Source organism: Ranitomeya imitator, chromosome 5 (assembly GCF_032444005.1).
Source record: "Ranitomeya imitator isolate aRanImi1 chromosome 5, aRanImi1.pri, whole genome shotgun sequence".
NCBI lineage: Eukaryota > Metazoa > Chordata > Amphibia > Anura > Dendrobatidae > Ranitomeya > Ranitomeya imitator.
The window spans coordinates 530,201,667-530,224,819 of NC_091286.1; the positions used below are offsets into that span (position 1 = coordinate 530,201,667).

The following is a 23,153-nucleotide window of genomic DNA, read 5'->3' on the forward strand; positions in this document are numbered from 1 at the left end:
TTTTAGGACAGGGAGGGATGGTTAGGGATGAGCTAGGAAGGTGCAGGGACAGGTAGTGAGGGCTATTTGTGGACATGTGCGGCACTTGTGGTTTTGCCCTTGCGGTGAGACACACTGCTAGCAGCGTTTCTTCCATTGCTGTAAGTACCGCATTTACCAGATCGCAGCAAAACCGCAAGTGCCGCACATGTCCGCAAGTCCCATAGGGAACGAATGAGGCCGAACGCAGTGTTGCCGTAAGTGATCCGTTACGCGGCAGATGCAGGAAAAACTGCCGGATCTGCTGCAAAAGGCGACTTTCACATCAGCGATTTATGGCAAAGTCACTGCCGAGAGTGTCATACTCACCAATGGGGGAGGCAGCACTAAGGCTATGTGCACACGTACAGGTTTTTTCACTTTTTTTTGCGCTAAAAACGCTATAAAAACTCATTAAAAACGCATACATTATGCATCCTATCATTTAGAATGCATTCTGCATGTTTTGTGCACATGGATGCGTTTTTTTCCGCGAAAAAAACGCATCATGGTGAAAAAAAGAGCATGTTCATTATTTTTGCGGATTTTCTGCGTTTTTCCCGCAATTCTATGCATTTGGGAAAAAACGCACAAAAAAGGCGTCAAAATCGCGGTAAAAACGCATGCGGATTTCTGGCAGAAATGTCTGGTTTTTGTCAGGAAAATTTCTCCAAGAAATCCTGACGTGTGCACATAGCCTAAAATAAAGACGGCCCTGACCACAGGTACCAGCATGCTGCCTGACAAGTAGGGACACCGCCGCTGCAATGTGATTGGCTGCAAGAGCACGCCCGTGCTGCCCCGCCTCCCGTCCCCTGCTGTCCCCGCCTCCCGTCCCGTGCTGTCCCCGCCTCCCGCGCGCGCCTCCTATTGTTTACTATTCCGGCAGGAGGAAGTTACGCTCAAATTGTAAACTTTGCCCACCCCAAGATGGCGGCGAGAGCGTCACGTCACGTCGTTCCACACATTCACCGCCCTCATGTCACATGACCAAACAAAAAGTCTCCCCCTCCCTCAGTTACGAGTTAGGCCACTCCCCCGTCGCTTCTGTTGGCTCCGGAGCTTCCGAGCCGCCTCTGTCAGTAAGTTGAGAGCTGCCTGTTAGTGGGGACCGAGGCTTCGCGGGGGACTCCACCGACCCGAGCATCCACGCTAGCGGCCTCGGCTACGAGCTGGCCCCACCGGTGCTCATTCAGCGGCCGCGGGAGGGCGAAGCCGCCGCTCCCCTCCTTCCCCGGGAGGGAGGCTGAAGTGAGCGGGACCATGTTGCGCCTTGTTTCGCTGAAGTTCGGCCGCCTGTACCGCTACGTGAAGCTGCTGTTCGCGGCCAGCCTGCTGGTGGTCATGCTGCTCAACACGCACTCGCTCCTCGCCTCCTTCCAGCGCAACGAGCTGACCGAGCGCCGCTTCCTGAGCCTGAACAAGTGCCCGGCGTGCTTCGGGACCAGCTGGTGCCGCAAGTTCATGAACGGGCAGCTGAGCTTCGAGGGCTGGGGCAGGGTGCGCCTGCTCGACTTCTTCAACGTCAAGAACGTGCACTTCGCGCAGTACGGGGAGCCCCGGGAGGGCAGCCGCCGCGTCGTGCTCAAGCGCCTGGGCTCCAACCAAGAGCTGGCCGAGCTGGACCAGAAGATCTGCAAGCGGGCGACCGGGCGGCCCCGCTGCGACCTGCTGCAGGCCATGTACAAGACCGACTTCGCCCGGCTCAACGGCGACGTGCGGCTGCTCACCCCGGACGTGGTGGAGGGCTGGTCCGACCTGGTGCACTGCCCCTCGCAGCGGCTGCTGGACAGGCTGGTCCGCCGCTACGCCGAGACCAAGGACTCCGGCAGCTTCCTGCTCAAGAACCTCAAGGACACGGAGCGCATGCAGCTGCTGCTCACCCTGGCCTTCAACCCGGAGCCGCTGGTGCTGCAGGTAAGAGCCGCCGGCACTGCCCCTCCTCCCGGGGCTCTGCCGGTACTGCCCCCCCCCCCGGGGCTCTGCCGGTACTGTCCCCCCCCCCCGGGGGCTCTGCCGGTACTGTCCCCCCCCCCCCCGGGGGCTCTGCCGGTACTGTCCCCCCCCCCCGGGGGCTCTGCCGGTACTGCCCCCCCCCCGGGGGCTCTGCCGGTACTGTCCCCCCCCCCCGGGGGCTCTGCCGGTACTGTCCCCCCCCCCCCCCCGGGGGCTCTGCCGGTACTGCCCCCCCCCTAGGGGCTCTGCCGGTACTGTCCCCCCCCCCCCCCGGGGGCTCTGCCGGTACTGCCCCCCCCCCCCGGTTTGTTTGTGTGTGTGTACTACAAGCCCCAGCATGTGTTGTGTGTACTCCAAGCCCCAGCGTGTGTTGTGTGTGTGTGTGTGTGTGTGTGTGTACTACAAGCCCCAGCGTGTGTTGTGTGTGTGTACTACAAGCCCCAGCATGTGTTGTGTGTACTCCAAGCCCCAGCGTGTGTTGTGTGTGTGTGTGTGTACTACAAGCCCCAGCGTGTGTTGTGTGTGTGTGTACTACAAGCCCCAGCATGTGTTGTGTGTACTCCAAGCCCCAGCGTGTGTTGTGTGTGTGTTGTGTGTGTGTGTACTACAAGCCCCAGCGTGTGTTGTGTGTGTGTGTACTACAAGCCCCAGCATGTGTTGTGTGTACTCCAAGCCCCAGCGTGTGTTGTGTGTGTGTGTGTACTACAAGCCCCAGCGTGTGTTGTGTGTGTGTACTACAAGCCCCAGCGTGTGTTGTGTGTGTGTGTACTACAAGCCCCAGCGTGTGTTGTGTGTGTGTGTGTACTACAAGCCCCAGCGTGTGTTGTGTGTGTACTACAAGCCCCAGCGTGTGTTGTGTGTGTGTGTACTACAAGCCCCAGCGTGCGTTGTGTGTGTGTACTACAAGCCCCAGCGTGCGTTGTGTGTGTGTACTACAAGCCCCAGCGTGCGTTGTGTGTGTGTACTACAAGCCCCAGCGTGCGTTGTGTGTGTGTACTACAAGCCCCAGCGTGCGTTGTGTGTGTGTGTACTACAAGCCCCAGCGTGCGTTGTGTGTGTGTGTACTACAAGCCCCAGCGTGTGTTGTGTGTGTACTACAAGCCCCAGCGTGTGTTGTGTGTGTACTACAAGCCCCAGCGTGTGTTGTGTGTGTACTACAAGCCCCAGCGTATGTTGTGTGTGTACTACAAGCCCCAGCGTGTGTTGTGTGTGTGTACTACAAGCCCCAGCGTGTGTTGTGTGTGTACTACAAGCCCCAGCGTGTGTTGTGTGTGTACTACAAGCCCCAGCGTGTGTTGTGTGTGTGTGTGTACTACAAGCCCCAGCGTGTGTTGTGTGTGTGTGTGTACTACAAGCCCCAGCGTGTGTTGTGTGTGTGTGTACTACAAGCCCCAGCGTGCGTTGTGTGTGTGTACTACAAGCCCCAGCGTGCGTTGTGTGTGTGTACTACAAGCCCCAGCGTGCGTTGTGTGTGTGTACTACAAGCCCCAGCGTGCGTTGTGTGTGTGTGTACTACAAGCCCCAGCGTGCGTTGTGTGTGTGTGTACTACAAGCCCCAGCGTGCGTTGTGTGTGTGTGTACTACAAGCCCCAGCGTGCGTTGTGTGTGTGTGTACTACAAGCCCCAGCGTGTGTTGTGTGTGTACTACAAGCCCCAGCGTATGTTGTGTGTGTACTACAAGCCCCAGCGTGCGTTGTGCGTGTGTGTGTACTACAAGCCCCAGCGTGCGTTGTGTGTGTACTACAAGCCCCAGCGTGCGTTGTGTGTGTGTGCAAGCCCCAGCGTGCGTTGTGCGTGTGTACTACAAGCCTCAGCGTGCGGTGTGTGTGTGTACTATAAGCCCCAGCGTACGTTGTTTCTGGGGGCACCACATGCTCACCATGGCTACCTGTGGTATAACTTTTATCTCCAGGATATGTTCCTGTGGCCGAACTACAGGTCCCAGCATGTGTCCTGTCAACTTGACTGAAAAAACCAAACCTTTATCCCCATACTATGCACTATATACAAGTCCCAGCATATGTGCCCCCCTAGTCGGAGGACGCTTCTAGCCCCAGTGTGTGCCCACAGGTCCTCGCTTGTGCCCGTCATACTGTATTCTGCCTATTTTATGGTAAAACCTCTAACCCCAGCTGGCCTCAGAACTACAAGTTCCAGCATGTGTGGCTGACATAAGTGCAGGTCCCCGCACGCCTCCCATTCATGCTACATTCCATAGTCTCCTGTCTACTAGTGAAACGTGCAGCCGCTGTGTGCTTTTATCATGGAGCGAATAGTCCAGCTGGTGCAGAGGAACTACACCTCCCAGAATGCAGCTTCTGACACTGCACCCAGTCTACACAGATACTGTAGAACTACAAGTCTCAGGAGTGACCTGTCTCCTCAGCTGCTGTAAATCTGATAGCCCCTGAGACAGTACATGACCGGTATGCTCATCGTGTAGTCAGTTACGGGGGTACTACATGTCCCAGCATGCAATGTAACGTGTTGTCAGGCTGCTCACAATGTGGCTGGTGTTGTGACGTGCCATCCCATGACCTGCAGCATTCTGGCTGTGGAACCAGAAGTCCCAGCTCTGAGTCCTGTGTCACGGTTGTCCATGCGGGCCGGCATTGGTAGTGCGGCACTGGGTCTGTGGGCAGTGTGCTGCTGCCGCTTTGTGCTCACCTGTGTGCGGCGCTGTCACTCAGTGGCTATGTCACTTGTCCTATGTGGACTAGTGCGTGGCGCTGATTGTTGGCATGTACTGATCACACTGGCCGCCTCTTCCATCTATGTGGCAGCCAGAATATTGTCCTATTGCTCTATTCTGGAAAATGACAGCACCAGATAGCGGATCGGTCTTATCTGCTACAGCACCAGTCTGACCAGAACTGGACTTCATGTTATGTGTGGGGGCTGCTTCCTCCTCAGTATAAAGCGCCAGTGTTTTTGTGCTTAATCCCCATTTACACAGTTACTAATATCTTCTTGCCAGCTGTTTGTCATGCACAGACATTGGCTCCTGCCAGTCTATGGCCGGTGAGTATGCAAGCTTTCCTGAAGACACTGCATAACCAATTTTGGTGAAATGTGTGGTTATGGCACCCGCCGCGAGATGTGAGGTACCCTATCAAACGATGCTAGACCGATTGTTCGGTTATACCTCTACCCCTCCCCCATATGCTTGCTTCTCCTTTGCTCTGTAAAAGTCACCGTAATTCTTGTTGTAGGATTGTAATATCTCCCATTTATTTTCTGATCATTACCGTGTGTGTGTGTGTGTATATATTTATAATATGCGCTCCTACCAGACCCCTCTGTTATGTATTCTGTATGAGAATTCTACATTCCGACACCTCCTGGGCGGTTCTGTGGGGCAGTAGTCAGGAGCCCCATACACAGATGGTCCGCTAGACTTGCATGTTCAGGTGGCTTAGTTCTCTGATTTCTCCGGTGACCTTTATAGGCTGTGAGCTACAGCCACCTCTGAGACCAACCAGCAATAATGTCTGTGCTCGGGAAATTACCATAAACATTTATGAAAAGTCAACACGTTGAGTATTTGATTTAGGTGCAGTTTTCCCATTACGTTATGTATGGTATGTAGAGTAGCACAGGGATGTGCAGACCTTGTCATTCCTCACTACAGTCCCTGTCCTGTCCTGGGGCATGCATTCTAAACTCCAAATCTGTCACCCCCCCCCCCCCCCATACATCCTGGGGGGAGGGGATATAAGCTCCATGGAGATTTCACCCTTTTGATGGATCTAAATCCAGGTTACCTACCAGTGTCTTCCAAGTTGACTCCTGACCCTTCAAGGATAATGGGGGAGAATCTACTTGCAGATCTTCTGGTATATTGTTAAAATTCTGCCACTGATTCTTTAAGGCTAAAGCCTATACATACAAGGCCGATATCCACAAAAAAACAATTAAATGTGGAAAGAACAGGAATAGATTCAGTGCCAAAATAACAAAACTCAACTAGAGAGCACGCACCACCAGGAATCAATAAGTAAAAAATGTACAAACTTTATTATAGACAAATTCATAAAAAGGCAGGGGATGTGACAGAGGTTAGCCTAAACATAGATGGGAATGCACAAAGGAACCAGGCAACAACGGGTGTATGTGAATTTAGGGATTAATAAGATTGCTCCATAGTTTAGAGTGTGCCTAATATTGATAATAATACAGAAACCAAAGTATAAGTGCATACCCCAGAGCAAAAAAACTCCAAAAAGGCTGTATACCACATCTGGAGATCAGTAAAAAAGTATCCAAATCTTGATCATGGGATCATAGTATTTACCTGGAGGTGCCAGGAGCCCTGTAAGACCCACCGTCCTCAATGCGCGTTTGGGCGCTCAAACCTTCTTCTGGAGGAGACTCCCCCGGAAGAAGGCTTGAGCGCCGAAACGCGCGTTGGGGTCGGTGGGTCTTACAGGGCTCCAGGCACCTGGAGGCATTCCCATCTATGTTTAGGCTGACCTCTGTCACATCCCCTGTATTTTTATGAATTTGTCTATAATAAAGTTTGTACATAGATATTTGAGTTTTTTCTTCTAAGTTCACACTGAGTATTTCTTCTGCATTTTTTTTTTTATGGTAATTTTCAACTGCATTTGACAAGTACCAGCTATTTTAGAAATCTCATGCACACAGCTTGAATTTTGTGCTCAGTATTTTGTCCATAGCCTGTTTTTTTTTCTTTTGTTTGGACATAGAGCATCTCATCTCTTTCAGCGCGTTTTTTTAAAGTGTTTTTCACCCACTGAATGGGGAAGAAAAACAACAACCAGTGTTTGCTGCAGCTTCTTTCCTGCCAAGCACCCAGGTTTTACTGCAGATAAAAAAAAAAAGTGCAGCAAAAATGCCCAGTGTGAAATTGGCCTATATCTGATTTTTTTTTTTCTTTTCCCAGCCTGAACATGTGGAAATGCACTGAGTGGTTGGCAGAGGATTTCTGTGTGCGCTGATAACGTGTTCTCTACTACATGCCTTTCTATAAGACCCTTGCCATCGGGAGTAGTCAGTGTGACCCCACTGGTGTTCGTCACTTTTTGTGTACCTCCGGCAGTAGTCGGCACCATGTGTTCTTGGGTGTGTGGGTTTTCCTTAGTGTCAGTGAATGGCTGTGTTGTGGGCTGATGATCCGAGTCTTCCTGTGTGTCTGACCCCAGGGCTTTTCATGGTCTCCAGTGTCCGGGCACGGATGATGTGATCACAGGATTACTGTCATGTCCCACTGCCTGTGACCGAGGGATCTTGTTTCACCTGGCTGTGTCCATTACTCTGCACCACTGTAACTACAGCAGAACAGCGCAGACAGGGATCAATACCCGAGTAACAATTACAGTGGGAGCCATATTTACTGCTGCTGAGTGGCGCCTTGCCTCCTGTGAGTGCCGGTGATCAGGGCTGCACATGCCACTACCAGACTGTATTTCTGGCTACCATCAGGAGCTGTTGGGCTACCGTCCCACAATTAATTACGGCAGATTTTGGTGTGGGGTTTTTTTTTTTTTAAAGTGACCAAGATTACTCAATGGCTGCAGAAAATCTGCAACATCAAAATCTTTTTGTGACCCTAGCCTTGGGGCTACTTTCTTTCAGCATTGTTCTCCTGTTCCTCCCCAGTGAAACAAAATGTAAATTTGTTCTCCTCTGCCACACAATCTAGTAAATGTTACAAGATCTGCTCCCCTGCACTCTTATTCATGAATCGTTTTTGCAGTAAATGCCCCGTAACTGGCTCAGTGTGCCATGTTCTACCTTGTGATGCTCAGCGAATAAGTAAACCTTACTGGGAAACAGCGGTGCAGTAGATGGCAGTGCTGGGTCGCTCTTATATTTCACTAGTTTGCAGAATCCTATTTTAGCTGTGCAGTGTGTAGGATTGCCAGTGATCAGTGAGCCTCGGTGGTCACTTCCAGCTCCTCTTTGGGATGCCCGCTGTATGCCCACTGATGTGCATCGGGGGTACTGTTTCCGGCCGCGCACACTCCGCATTAAGGCTATGTGCACACGTAAGGATTTCTGGCAGAAATGTTCCTGACAAAAACCTGACATTTCTGCCAGAAATCCGCACGCGTTTTTGATGCGTTTTTTCCAAATGCATAGAATAGCGGGAAAAGTGTGAAAACCGCAAAATTAATGAACATGCTGCTTTTTTTTTTTTTACCGCGATGGGTTTTTTTCCGTGAAAAAAATGCATCTTGTGCACAAAAATTGCAGAATGCATTCTAGATGATAGGATGCATATGTCTGCAGTTTCTAATGCGGTTTTATTGCGCTTTTATCGTGAAAAAAAGCAAAAAAACCTGAACGTGTGCACATACCCTAATAGTAATGCTTAGCGAATAATGTCGTAATCTTTTTAATTCATGTCAGTGACAAAATTGCTATCTACGCGCAAGTGATTGGTTATTGCAGATGTGAGTTTCTTGCGTATATGCTGGGGGTGAAGATTGGAATTGGACACGTTTTAGATCCGAGGTATTATATAAAGTGTTTAGTTCTGCAATGTCATATTTTCGTTAATGAAACAAGTGTAGACTGTATTTCGACAATGACCTATAGAAATGTGACTGTGAACTACATAATGTGTGTATATTGCCGTATGTATCACTTCTTGCACATCGAGGACCTGTCAGATGATGTGAGGATGGAAAGCTAAGAGATACATAAAGATGCTAATGTGAGAAGACGGCTTCCTAGCTTTTCCTTTTTCTCCTGCAGTAAAACTGGCTTTGAGTTGATTGATGGTTCAGATTCCCTAAATCTGCAGCTTTTCTGAATTCCCTGCAGGCACTGTCCTAGACAACAATCCCCAGCGCAGGAGGTGTGGAGCTCCGTCCTCTGCCTCAGGAAGAGCCGCCACATATTCCCCGCAGTGCTGTCTCCTGCTGATCCCTCACCATTTGTGTGGAAGGCTGCTTGGAGCTTTTAGCTTGATGGATGCACCATAGGACGAGATCCATAGTTTCACATCAGCTGCTGTTAGTTTTGTGTTGATCCATGACATTCTGCGAAGTATTTTGGTAAATTACAAGTTCTGTGTGTATTATGTGCTTCTGTCCAGACAGCCTTCTGGTGGGAATCTAGCAGTCCTCCCCAAAGGATCTGCCTAATAAACTGTTCCAAGACTGATAAATGCAGCATTAGTCTGTGAGGTGCGAGGTGTTCAGTACAAAAATAAGTATTGTTCTTCTCTCCAGACAGCCGTCTGCTGTACTTAATACTCCTAGAGCAGTTTGTAAGCCTGACTATGGGGAAACTGCTGAGACCCCACTAATTGGTAGAATCAAGCACGCCATTCCCAGTTCCAGAATATATGTGTATATATGTGTATATATGTGTATATGTATATATATATATATATATATATATATATATATATATATATATATATATATATATATATATATATATTCCCCCCCAAATTATTTTGCCGCCTTCTGACTGAATCTGCTTGACAGAAGTGACTTGCACTTTTTTTTTTTTTTCTCCCGTCGGTTGTTTTTCTAAAAGCGACGCAGAGGAAAAATGCTCAAAGGAATGAACATATGTCAAGTAAAGTGGTTTTACAATAGAGAAGCATATCAAGTGTTTCAGGCAAGTTTTGAATCAGAATTTCTCCTAAAAAGCTGTGTGCACGAAGTCTCAGCTTTAACTAATGATTACCAGCACAAAATGACCCATCCAAGCACAGCATCTTCTAGGGAACATAGGGTAACTGTAATAAAAATGATACCTTTTAGGCTAATTTGCTTCATTTTTGATGTTATAGATTTTCTGCAGCATATCTGCACCTTATTTTGCAAACTTTTTACAAGAGTTTTTTTTTTCCTCATTTTAGATTTTACATACCGTAACTGCTTTCTATAGAAAACTTCCTGTAACTTAAAGGGCCACTGTCACCCCCTCCAGCCGTTATAAACTATAAGAGCCACCTTGTGCAGCAGTAATGCTGCATTCTGACAAGGTGGCTCTTTTTTAGTTTTTGGTGCATTTATTCCCAAAATAAAGCGTTTTATAACTTCTCCAAAATACCTGTCTTTAGACAGGGCGGCAGGTCTTAACCCCCCCTGCTGGAAACGCCACACTGCTGTCACTCAAATCTTCAGGGGTGTCCCTCCGCGCTGTTTTTCCATTAAATCCGGCACCTGCGCTGTTTAGTACTGGCTGGCGCAGTCTGCAAGACTGGATGTGACGTCAGACGGCCAGAGCTCACTGCGCCTGCACCAGCCAGTACTAAACAGCGCAGGCGCCGGATTTCACGGGATAACAGCGCGGAGGGGGCGGCGCCCCTGAAGATTTGAGTGATGGCAGTGTGGCGTTTCCAGCAGGGGGGTTAAGACCTGCCTCCCTGTCTTTTGGAGAAGTTATAAAATGCTTTATTTTGGGAATAAATGCACCAAAAACTAAAAGAGCCACCTTGTTAGAATTCAGCATTACTGCTGCACAAGGTGGCTTCTTTAGTTTATAACGGCTGGAGGGGGTGACGGAGGCCCCTTAATAAAAGTTCATTGATATAGACGTGTGTGGATTAAATGCATTTTCAGTGTGTTTCCTCTGATGCACACAAGTGTTTTTGTTTTTTTTTTTACCTGTTGATTTTCCTCATCTCATCCATATCTATGGGGGAAATTTGCCAATACAATGTATAATTGCCAGAAGAAGAATTGACATGTTGCAGATTAAAAAAATAAAATAATATATTTGTTGTAGGCAACTCCTGACTGTGAACATATTTTTAAAGGCAAACGCCAAAGGGTAATTCCACTGTCACTTTCCATTTAAATATATTGGGACAACCTTAAAATAGACTTCGAAGCTTCTACCAATAGCATTGTTAAAAAAAAAAAAAAAAGGACCGCACACAGGTTGGCTTCATATTACAATGTGTTCGATCAGTGTTTGTTTGTTCTTTTTTTTTTTTTAATAGGACACGTGGTCCAAGTGCACATGTGCGTGTATGTGCAATAAAATATTCACACAACCAACAGATTTGTCAGAAAACCTTTTAGTTTCCTTTCAGAATTAATGTTTTCTATTGGTACCATACTACATTGAATTCAAACAGGATTTGTTATTTTGAACTCCCCAAAAATGTAATTTTCTTAAACAATTATTTCAAGACCATGTTGGGAAATGAAATTCTTAAAAGCAAAGGTAAAATTTCGACTACAGAATTCTAATTGAATACATTTAGGCTATGTTCACACGTAGGAAATGTGGTGCAGAATTTTCTGCACAAAATCCGCGTCTCCTGGCAGAATCCGCAGCTGCGGATTTTGGGCTGACTTACCGCGGAATTGATGCGGATTTTGTGCAGATTTTCTGCAGTTTTTGCCACTCTATCATGGAGGGATGCAGAAACGCTGCAGATTCGCACAAAAGAAGTGACATGCACTTCTTTTAAATCCGCAGCAATTCTGCACTGATTTTTCCGCGCCATGTGCACAACTTTTTTTTTTTTTTTAACCCATTGATTTACATTGTACTGTAAATCACAGTGCGGATCTGCAGCGTTTCTGCGCGGAAAAATCCGCTGTGGATCCGCAGTAAATCTGCATCGTGTGCACATAGCCTTAGACTTGCACAGGGCTGTGGAGTCTGTAAGCCACAGTTGCGACTCCGACTCCTGGATTTTATCAGGTTCCGACTCCTTCATAAATGGCCAATTCGTAACAATAAATTTACTGTTGTCAAATATTAACATCGTGCTTATTCAGTTTTTCACCATCATATAAGTAATCAGACCACTTAGAGCAAAAACTATATTTATTAGAATACAATTAGATTATAGCAAATAACTTTTATAAACTTTTCTAATAAACTTTTCTAAACTCTTGTAAGTAAATATGCAATAAACACTGTTATGAAGTTAATAAGAAGAAATCTATAAATTTGTCCTCAGAAAAAGTATTGCCTCTGTCAGATCCTCCTTCATGGATGCCCTCCAATCTGATCTAATTATTTTGAGAGCAGAGAACAACCTCTCTACACTAACTTGGGTTGGTGGCAAAGCAGTAACCACTCGGGCAACATCTCTGACAATGTCCGGATACAGAGGAATCGCTTGTTGCACTGTTATTTTTGATGAACAGTCAAATTTCTCAATTTCTTTTAGTGCACATGAGAAATGCTGCTGAAATGTACTGGCTGTGTTCTTTGATGGGGATGACTCTTCAATGTGGGAACGCTTTGCACAGTCCTTGTGATCCAAATATTTTTCGTAATTAAATTCTTCATCAGTTGATGAGGGTGAAGATGTGGCAGGACGACCAAATTCTTCTTGTTCCTCCTGACTGTTCTGCAACCCTTTCATCCCTACTGCTATTTCAAACAGAGCTTCTTTTCCTTTAGTTAGCTGTTGATCATCTAGAAGAATCCGATGCATTGGGTCTACATAAACAGCTGCCAAAAGAATGGTATTTTGTAATAGTAGCTCCTCTCTCCGTTTCATTGATGTAGCAATGCCACTTGCAAGCTGTGAGTAGCAGCTGTGAGATGCTTGGAAGACGCACACCAATCATCTAGTCTAGAGGAGGAGCTTTACTACTAAGAATTTGCAACACATTTTCACTTTCAGTTTCATACATTGTAAGTAGGGGGGTTGGGGCAGCATGAGGTTAACCAAGTATAAGATTAGATAAGGGCAGTGGAGAACAGTGACACACAAGAAGTAAAGGTACCGTCACACTTAGCGACGCTGCAGCGATACCGACAACGATCCGGATCGCTGCAGCGTCGCTGTTTGGTCGCTGGAGAGCTGTCACACAGACAGCTCTCCAGTGACCAACGATCCCGAGGTCCCCGGTAACCAGGGTAAACATCGGGTAACTAAGCGCAGGGCTGCGCTTAGTAACCCGATGTTTACCCTGGTTACCATCCTAAAAAAACAAACAGTACATACTTACATTCAGCTGTCTGTCCCTTGCCGTCTGTTTGCTGCACTGACTGCTGGCCGCAAAGTGAAAGCAGAGCACACCACAGCCACAGCGGTGAGTCACCGCTGTGTGACTCACCGCTGTGCTGTGCTTTCACTTTCACTTTGCGGCCAGCAGTCAGTGCAGGAACCAGACAGCAAGGGACAGACAGCTGAATGTAAGTATGTACTGTTTGTTTTTTTACGATGGTAACCAGGGTAAACATCGGGTTACTAAGCGCGGCCCTGCGCTTAGTTACCCGATGTTTACCCTGGTTACCAGTGAAGACATCGCTGAATCGGTGTCACACACACCGATTCAGCGATGTCTGCGGGGAGTCCAGCGACGAAATAAAGTTCTGGACTTTCTTCCCCGACCAGCGACAGCACAGCAGGGGCCTGATCGCTGCTGCCTGTCACACTGGACGATATAGCTAGCGAGGACGCTGCAACGTCACGGATCGCTAGCGATATCGTCTAGTGTGACGGTACCTTAAGAAATGTCTCTATCTCCAGCAGAACTGCTTATCACTGTTGTTCATAGTTTGATAGAACATATATATTTGAGCAACATTTATAAAATTCATATGAAAGTTCAATTATGAAATATTAATACATTTTTTTTTTTTTAAAGCTGGAGTCTGTCGGTACATTTCTACCGACTCCAACCAAAACTAACTACGACTCCGACTCCACAGCCATGCTTGCTTTTGGTTAAATTCAGGTGTAAAGCTGACTATAAAAGGGTTTTGCTTACCAAAGAAAACGCCGTCCCATTTCATGCTGTCATCAATGGCACCATATGGAAGAGAAATGTCACAAGGCCTGAGGGGGAAAAGTTTTTGCACAAAAAGGTAACAATACTCTAGCCAAAGTTTCACAAAAACTTAACAAATATGGAACTGCAACCATCTCTGAGACATCTAGGCTGACCATGGAAGCTAACAATTAAATACATGCCTTTTCTAATAAGAAGGGTTGAACAAAATAGACATGCAGGTTTACTGCAGTTAGCTAATGAAGTTGAAATCGAAACTGACATGTGTACATGACATTATGTGGCGTACACTGTAGAACAATGGTATGCGTGGGTGCACACCTACAATTTGGCGGGGTCCATGCTAAAAAAAAAAAGTAAATGAAGACTGTCTCCTGTACTCTGGAGTGATGGATTTAGAACTGTTATGGTGTCACAAAGGTTAGGAGTACAAGGAAAAATGCATGGTGCCTACATTTAAACATAGTGGTGGCTGTGTCCTTATGTGGGGCTGCATGAGTGCTGCTGGTGTAGAGAAGCTACACCTCTGTGCATCTATGATTCAATCAAGATTGTACCACTATGTATTAAGGCTACTTTCACACTAGTGTCGTACTTGGCCCGTTGCAGTGCGTCGGGCCGACGTACCGACGCATACTGTGGAAGCGCCGCACAACGGGGGCAGCGGATGCATTTTTCCAACGCATCCGCTGCCCTATTGTGAGTTGCGGGGAGGTGGGGGCGGAGTTCCGACCGCATGCGCGGTCGGAAATGACGGACATGACGCTCAAAAAAACATTGCAAGCAACGTTTTTTTGTTTGGATGGTCCGCCACAACACAACGCAACCGTCACACGACGGTTGCGATGTGTGGCAATGCGCCGCAGTGCGTCGCTAATGTTAGTCTATGGGGAAAAAAACGCATCCTGCAGACAACTTTGCAGGATGCGTTTTTTTCCCCCCCAAAACCGATGCATTGCGACGTATCCCAAACGACGCTAGTGTGAAAGTAACCTAAAAGAAAAATGCTACCATCACGCCGTGCCCTTGCTAGATGTGCACTTTTCCACATGACAAAGATCCAAAACACACATCTAAGGCCATTGTTGCATTTCTGAAGAATATGTGAGTGATTCAGTGGCCAAGTGTCTACTGATCGGAATCCAATCGAACACCTATGTGGAATTCTGAAGAGACAAGTTGTCATCGCTCAGCATCCACCTTCCAGGCTGGAGTGAGTTACATGGAGGGCCTGCAGGTGTAGGGTCATGGCTTTACTCGGGCTGCTGTTTTGCTTTACCTTTAGAAGTTGATCTATATCATAATTGTATAGTATTAGTGCGGCCGCTGCACTGTGCAGATTCTATCAGTGTACAGGATCGGAGGAGCTTAGAGGAAAGTGATCAGAACTATCTAGCGAGTCTATTCGGTGTGGGATTACTGTACGTACTGAGGCGATTTTAGAGCTTATCTTGTCAACTATTTGTAGTACAGATTATTGTAAAGTAGCAGTGCTTGCCAAATTGCACCAATCACTGCTGTTTGTAATTTGATTTAATCTCTCCTGGTATTTCTGGGTTCCCTGAGATTACAGTATATACCGTAGTTAATTTTATATATTTTTTTTTTGTGACTTCTCTTATGAAATACTCAGTTCATCTAGGTTTCTCACCATTTCTCAAACTTTTATATTTTCTTCTCAATTTGAAATCGCTGTCTACATTTTTATTTTTAAAGAAATCAGCCTAAAAATCATGCGTATGCTCCACAAGAGCAGTTGGCCCTGAGCTAGCTTTGGTATTACAGTTGTGGCCAAAGGTATTGACACCCCTGCAATTCTGTCATATAATACTCAGTTTCTTCCTGAAAATGATTGCAATCACAAATTCTTTGGTATTATTATCTTCATTTAATTTGTCTTAAATGAAAAAACACAAGAGAATGAAGCAAAACATTAATCATTTCACACACAACTCCAAAAATGGGCCAGACAAAAGTATTGGCACCCTCAGCCTAATACTTGGTTGCACAACCTTTAGCCAAAATAACTGCTACCAACCGCTTCCGGTAACCATCAATGAGTTTCTTACTATGCTCTGCTGGAATTTTAGACCATTCTTCTTTGGCAAACTGCTCCAGGTCCCTGATACTTGAAGGGTGCCTTCTCCAAACTGCCATTTTTAGATCTCTCCACAGGTGATCTATGGGATTCAGGTCTGGACTCATTGCTGGCCACCTTAGAAGTCTCCAGTGCTTTCTCTCAAACCATTTTCTAGTGCTTTTTGAAGAGTGTTTTGGGTCATTGTCCTGCTGGGAGACCCAGGTTTCTCACACTGGGCCCTACATTATGCTGCAAAATTTGTTGGTAGTCTTCAGACTTCATAATGCCATGCACACGGTCAAGCAGTCCAGTACCAGAGGCAGCAAAGGAACCCCAAAACATCAGGCAACCTCCGCCATGTTTGACTGTAGGGACCGTGTTCTTTTCTTTGAATGCCTTTTTTTGTCCTGTAAACTCTATGTTGATGCCTTTGCCCAAAAAGCTCTACTTTTGTCTCATCTGACCAGAGAACATTGCACCAAAACGTTTTAGGCCTTTTCAGGTAAGTTTTGGCAAACTCCAGCCTGGCTTTTTTATGTCTCGGGTTAAGAAGTGTGGTCTTCCTGGGCCTCCTACCATACAGTCCCTTTTCATTCAGATACTGACGGATAGTACGGGGTTGACACTGTTGTACCCTCGGACTGCAGGGCAGCTTGAACTTGTTTGGATGTTAGTCTAGGTTCTTTATCCAACATCCGCACAATCTTGCGTTGAAATCTCTTGTCAATTTTTCTTTTCCGTCCACATCTAGGGAGGTTAGCCACAGTGCCATTGGCTTTAAACTTCTTGATGACACTGCGCACGGTAGACACAGGAACATTCAAGTCTTTGGAGATGGACTTGTAGCCTTGAGATTGCTCAAGCTTCCTCACAATTTGGTTTCTCAAGTCCTCAGACAGTTCTTTGGTCTTCTTTCTTTTCTCCATGCTCAATGTGGTACACACAAGGACACAGGACAGAGGTTGAGTCAACTTTAATCCATGTCAACTGGCTGCAAGTGAGATTTAGTTATTGCCAACACCTGTTAGGTGCCACAGGTAAGTTACAGGTGCTGTTAATTACACAAATTAGAGAAGCATCACATGATTTTTCAAACAGTGCCAATACTTTTGTCCACCCCCTTTTTGGGTTTGGTGTGGAATTATATCCAATTTGGCTTTAGGACAATTCTTTTTGTGTTTTTTCATTTAGGACAATTTAAATGAAGATAATAATACCAAAGAATTTGTGATTGCAATCGTTTTCAGGAAGAAACTGAGTATTATCTGACAGAATTGCAGGGGTGTCAATACTTTTGGCCACAACTGAACATAGGGTTTGTCCTGTTAGATCAGGCCTGCCTTGGTGTCATGCCAAGGCAGACCTCTTGTAAGGAGACTACTCTTAGGTGTTCTCTCCTAAAAGCAATGCTTTCTTGGGGGGGGGAAGTGATAAGATGCTTAAAGGGAATATGTCAGTAAGTTTTTGCTACCTCATCTGAGAGCAGGATGAAGCTGAGTTCAACAATGTATCACTTAGATTATTGGATGCAGCCGTTCTGACACAATTAGCTTTAAGATTTGGAAATGCAGCAGAGCTGAGGAAGTTGACACCGCCCACACCAGACTGTATACAATGTCCTTATACAGTGAGGGGGCGTGTCGGAGGCTAATGTCACCAGTTAGTTAAAACAATCATTGTAAGTAAACAAAACGTGGGGAAAACCTGCTGACATATTCCCTTTAATAAATCTGAATGCAATGGGAAAAAACCTTTTCTAATCCTTACTTTTTAAAGGTACCATTACACTTAACGATTTACCAACGATCACGACCAGCGATACGACCTGGCTGTGATCGTTGGTAAGTCGTTGTGTGGTCGCTGGAGAGCTGTCACACAGACTGCTCTCCAGCGACCAACGATGCTGAAGTCCCTGGGTAACCAGGGTAAACATCGGGTTACTAAGCGCAGGGCCGCGCTTAGTAACCCGATGTTTACCCTGGTTACCATTGTAAAAGTAAGGAAAAAAAACACTACATACTTACATTCCTGTCGCGTCCCCCAGCGTCAGCTTCCCTGCACTGTGTAAGCGCGCTGGCCGGAAAGCAGAGCGGTGATGTCACCGCTGTGCTCTGCTTTACGGCTGGCCGGCGCTGACACTGGGGGACGCAGGGAAGCTGACGCTGAAGGACGCGACAGGAATGTAAGTATGTAGTGTTTTTTTTTTTTGTTTTTTTTTTACAATGGTAACCAGGGTAAACATTGGGTTACTAAGCGCGGCCCTGCACTTAGTAACCCGATGTTTACCCTGGTTACCAGTGAAGACATCGTGTGACGCCGATTCAGCGATGTCAGCGGGAGATCCAGCGACGAAATAAAGTCCTGATCATTCCCCAGCGACCAACGATCTCCCAGCAGGGGCCTGATCGTTGGTCGCTGTCACGCATAACGATTTCGTTAACGATATCGTTGCTACGTTACAAAAAGCAACGATATCGTTGACGATATCGTTGTTTGACGGTACCTTAAGTGGAGATGCAGTAAATTTCTGTGCATCTGTGTGTACAACTTGTATTATACCTTTTGCTGTAAGTTCCTCAAGTGTTACTTTAAATTTAGAAAGAATGCCAAGGAATCTAAAATAAGAAAATGTACTCTCCCAGAAGGTCATATGTTGTAAGTTGGCTTCGGTGGTGCTGTCCAGTACACTACCCAGGACTGCTGCAGTCTAGTGCCATATACCGCTGAGGCCAGTGATTGTTTGCAGCATAAACCCCGTGTGCCTCTGCAGTCACTGTTGGCAGAAGGCCGGCAGGGTGAGTGCCCTACTGGAATGGTGGGGATGACAGGAGTGTGTACATATATACAGTTGTGGGATTTGTGAATTTTCATTACAAGTTGCATTTCTGACTATATCTGCCACATAGTTACCATGCTGCACATTTAGGATCTATAGTGCCTGGTAATTTTATGCTGCACATTTTTTTTTTTCTTTGTGTGTGTGTATATAAATGAGAATGAGATTTAGTAAATACCTAGCAGATTTTTCTCGAATCTGTTTGTTTGTATTCCGAATGTGGTAACTATCCTTAAAGGGAACGTCCCAGCCCCGTAGTGTCTTATGATTTATTCACATTGTGGGGCTGAGATTCACAAGCAGGGCGGCCGCACAGGCGCAGTCTGCGAGACTGCATATGAGGTCAGACGGGCAGCGCTCACTGCGCCTGCCCCAGGCAGAACAAAAGAGCGCAGGCGCCGGATGATTTGAAAACAGCGCTGAGGAGGCGGCGCCGAGAAGACAGTTGAGTGACGGCTGTGTGGTGTGTGCAGCAGGGGGGGAAAGACCTGCCTCCAGGACTGAAGACAGGTATTTTGGAGAAATTACAAAAGGCAATATTTCGGCATTTACAGCACCCATAACTAAAAGAGCCACCTTGTCAGAATGCAGCATTACTGCTGCACAAGGTGGCTCTTTTAGTTTCTAACGCCTGGGGGGGGGGTGACAGGTTCCCTTTAAGGGTATGTGCACACGCTGCAGATTTTGCAGCAGATCCGCAGCTGTTTCCCATGTGTTTACAGTATATTGTAAGCCTGTGGGAAACAAAATCCACAGTGCACATGCTGCAGGAAAAAAACACGCAGAAACGCAGCAGTTTACATTCCGCAGCATGTCAATTCTTTGTGCGGATTCCGCAGCGTTTTAACACCTGCTCCAATAAAAAACTGCAGGTGTAAACCCGCTGCGGAATCCGCAATAGAAATCACGATAAATCCGCAGGAAAAAACGCAGCGGTTTTGCACTGCGATTTATCAAATCTGCGGAAAAGTCCGCAGCCCTCACAGATACGTGTGCACATACCCTAAGCAGAATTCACACTTGACAGACTTGTTGCAGAATTTTCTTACTCTGTCACAATGGGGTTTGCAAACAACCAATGTTCTTCCCTCCCTGGCGCTGGCATGTTTCTGTTTTTTTTTTTTTCCCCCCTCTCCTAACATTGTTGGGAATCTTCTTAGGTTTTCCACTAACATAAATATACGATAAAATTATTGTCTTGTATATAAAAGCTTTTTGAATATCCGCAATCTGCATAACTTACCAGAGTTTATTGCCTATAATTGCTCGCACTTGACAATTCTGCAGCATCAGGAAATGATTGATTCCGCTTTTATGGCTAATGTAGAAATCTTTGACATCTGCCGTCTGAGATCTTCTTCCCGTTTGGAGAAGAGATTATCCTCTGTATATTTGACAGACTGGAATAATTAAAGCATGGTGTCCTGCCTTTGGTTTACCAGCTAACTTCTGTAATACACGGTACAGCTGTCACTTAATCCATAACTTATTTCTGGGACCCCATATAGAATGATGGCCTCTGTGTCACAACTATAGATGTAATTGATACCTTGTATTTTAACTGACTATTACTTTGGTTGGCTTGTTTTGTCTCCTAATGAGGGTTTCCCAGCTAAACCACAGATATTACAATGTAGAGTAAAATACCGTAAGTGCTGCCTGATTAGAGGTAGACCACTCGGCTAATTAATTTTTTTGTGTAATAGAAAGTTATCCAAATTTCATATTTGCGAATTGATACCTGAGTTTTCAATATCTCTGCAATGTCATTCATGACCTGCACCATATTTATTAGGGATCTTAGACACTTTAAGCACCTTGTCCATCAAGATGCATGGCATTGATTAAAGGGCTGTGATTTTTTTTTTTTTTTTTTGAAGGGGCCTAGCTGAAGTAGGATTCGTGCTCCAAATCTTTAGTACCAATTTCTGGCACAAAGCCAACTAGGAGGTGGTGTAAACTGAGGCTATGTGCCCTTATTGCGAATTTTTTCCAAAATCCGCAGGTAAAGCGTACTGCGTTTTACGTGTGGATTTACCGCGGAATTCCTGCTGACTTCACCTGCGGTTTTACACCTGCTGATTCCTATTGAGGAACAGGTGTAAAACGCGGCGGAATCCGCACGAAAAATTGACATGCTGCGGAAAATACAAGGCATCATTTCCATGCGGTATTTTCCGCACCATGGGCACAGCGGATTTGGTTTTCCATAGGTTTACATGGTACTGTAAACCGCATGGAAGACAGCTGTGAATCCTCAGCCAAATCCGCAACGTGTGCACATAGACACATTTTTAGACAGTGTAATCTAAGGCTATGTGATCAACCAGCATGGACTACCTTTGATAAATCTGTAGTATTTTAAGGCTGTCCAGTCCAAGTTTTCTCTTAAGCATTGGACATTTCTAATGCTTACGGAAATGGAAGGCAAAATTTGTCCTGATCCCATGATGATGGGATCTACGGTATGTAGAATTGCACATCATATTGCAAGACAGATCTCATAATTGTGATAACATTTGTGTCTTTTAGGAGAAAGCGCTCTTCATGAAAGATTTGACTGGGGGTATCATCAGAATTTGCTTTTCTTATGCCAGTCTTGAACCAAAAATCTGTTAAAGTACAATATACCAAACTTAGTGCGTGCCCTGTAATTTGTGACAGAACTTTGGGCTCTCTAGAAAATAAAAGGTACGCCCCCATTACTAAGCCCACCCATATTTAAAAAAAAAAAAAGCACAAAAGACCAAATCTTGCATCTTTAACTTTGAGTCCAGGGAATTTGAGTAGAAGGAATGTCCCTGTTTTGCCATGCTGTCTGTCCTATTATGACAGACCTGCCTAAGGGCAAGTTCACACTACTGTACTTCTGGTTCAAGCGTTAGACCCCTTTCACACATCAGTTTTTTGCTGGATCCGGTTTTTTCTAGTATTAGTGAAGGATGGCCTCACATTTCATCTGTCGTTCGCCGGATCCATCGAAAATATTCTCCGGCGGCCTGAGACAACAGATGTAGTAATGTTTTTTGTGTCCATCGAAAAAACGGATGGCGATGGAACCGTCACCGTTTGTTGTTTGCTAGAATGGAACCCTATGGCACAGGACCCATCAAATGACGGAATCCGGCAACGGATTCCATTTTTTTTAAACTGGGCGTGCTTCGTTTAATTTTCTGTGAAAGAAACTCACAGCATGCACTATTCTCTAACTGTATTTTGTATGACTCGCATGTTCAAGTCGGGTGTGCCAAAAAAAAACCTAAATCTGTTCTCACTTGGATTTTCTGCAGTGCATCTGATTTTTACAAATACCGTACATTGCCATTGACAAACTGTATTTGGTCTTGTACATTTTATTAACTATCAATTTCTAAAAACTGATACCATAAGGATGTAGAGCAAAAACATGGGTATGACGATGGAAATAGTTTTCATCTAGGAATAAAAAAAGTTAAGATGAGCCAAAGGGCTCACATAAAACTATAAATATAAATAATCTTTATTTTTATATAGCGCTAACATATTCCGCAGCACTTTACAGGTTGCACACATTATCATCACTGTCCCCGTTAGGGAATTTAGATTGTGAGCCCCATCAGCATATCTTTGGAATGTGGGAGGAAACCGGAATACCCGGAGGAAACCCACGCAAACACGGAGAGAACATACAAACTCTTTGCAGATGTTGTCCAGGGTGCGGTTTGAACCCAGGAATCCAGCGCTGCATACAACTGATTTTTCTTGCACGAGTTCACCTGACAACTCCTTTCCACGTGGACCTAAGTCGATTGCCCATGTGCGTTAGGCCATTAACTCATCGCTGTGTGTCCGGTCCATTGTGCTGATATTACACTTTTGAAGTTTTGTAGCGCTCTTCCATAAATTAGAGGGTTTGTCCGTTACTAGGAGAACCCTTCTTGACCTAAATGCTTGTTCCCCATAAAGTAAAAAAAAAAAGCCTAGACTCTCCTGTGACGGTGCCGTTCCCACGGTGTTAGCACTCGCTTTCCCCAGCGCTCCTGTACAAGTGAACTACATTTTTTCCTATGCCTTATAGTGGCTTATAATGGGGTTTCATGACCAGACAATTCTGACCGAGTGGACAGTTCAGGAGATGCGTCCTTGAAGTAAAAGGCCTGCATTATCTATGACGGATTAATTGGTTCTGTTTCATTACCCTGGCAATGAAGGAGATGCAGATTGCATTTACATTACTGGCTCTTCTGAAAGCTTTTGTTTCACAGAAACACAGCTGTCAAATGTATTTTTCTTCTGTGTTAAGTAAATTAAGGTTCTGGGTCCCTCATGTCGCAGGTAAAAATACAAATCTAGATGTGATGAAATACTGCAGTGGCGATGCCGTTTTACTGCATAATCTTCAAGAAATTATATATTTCTCTTATTGCTTCTAATAATCAGAGGTAAATAAACGGCATAACTCACGTCTGTAATGGTCTCCTAAAAGATGAAAACTTACTACACGGGTTCCTCCATACTTGAGGCCATCTCGCATACATCTTCAGTGGTCGTCCCCTCCACGTTGACAGGTGGTATACCAATATGTACA

The 23,153-nt window shown here is 45.8% G+C and overlaps 1 protein-coding gene across 1 annotated transcript in view; it reads left to right on the forward strand.

The window, feature by feature from the left end:
• Nucleotides 1-1,096: 1,096 nt before the first annotated feature.
• Nucleotides 1,097-23,153, forward strand: part of DIPK2A (divergent protein kinase domain 2A) — a 59,308-nt gene continuing 37,251 nt past the window's right edge. The window contains exon 1 of the mRNA XM_069727587.1: nucleotides 1,097-1,935. Within this exon, the coding sequence (XP_069583688.1) occupies nucleotides 1,282-1,935 (654 nt within the window). The 5' untranslated portion in view covers nucleotides 1,097-1,281. The remainder of the gene's footprint in view (nucleotides 1,936-23,153) is intronic.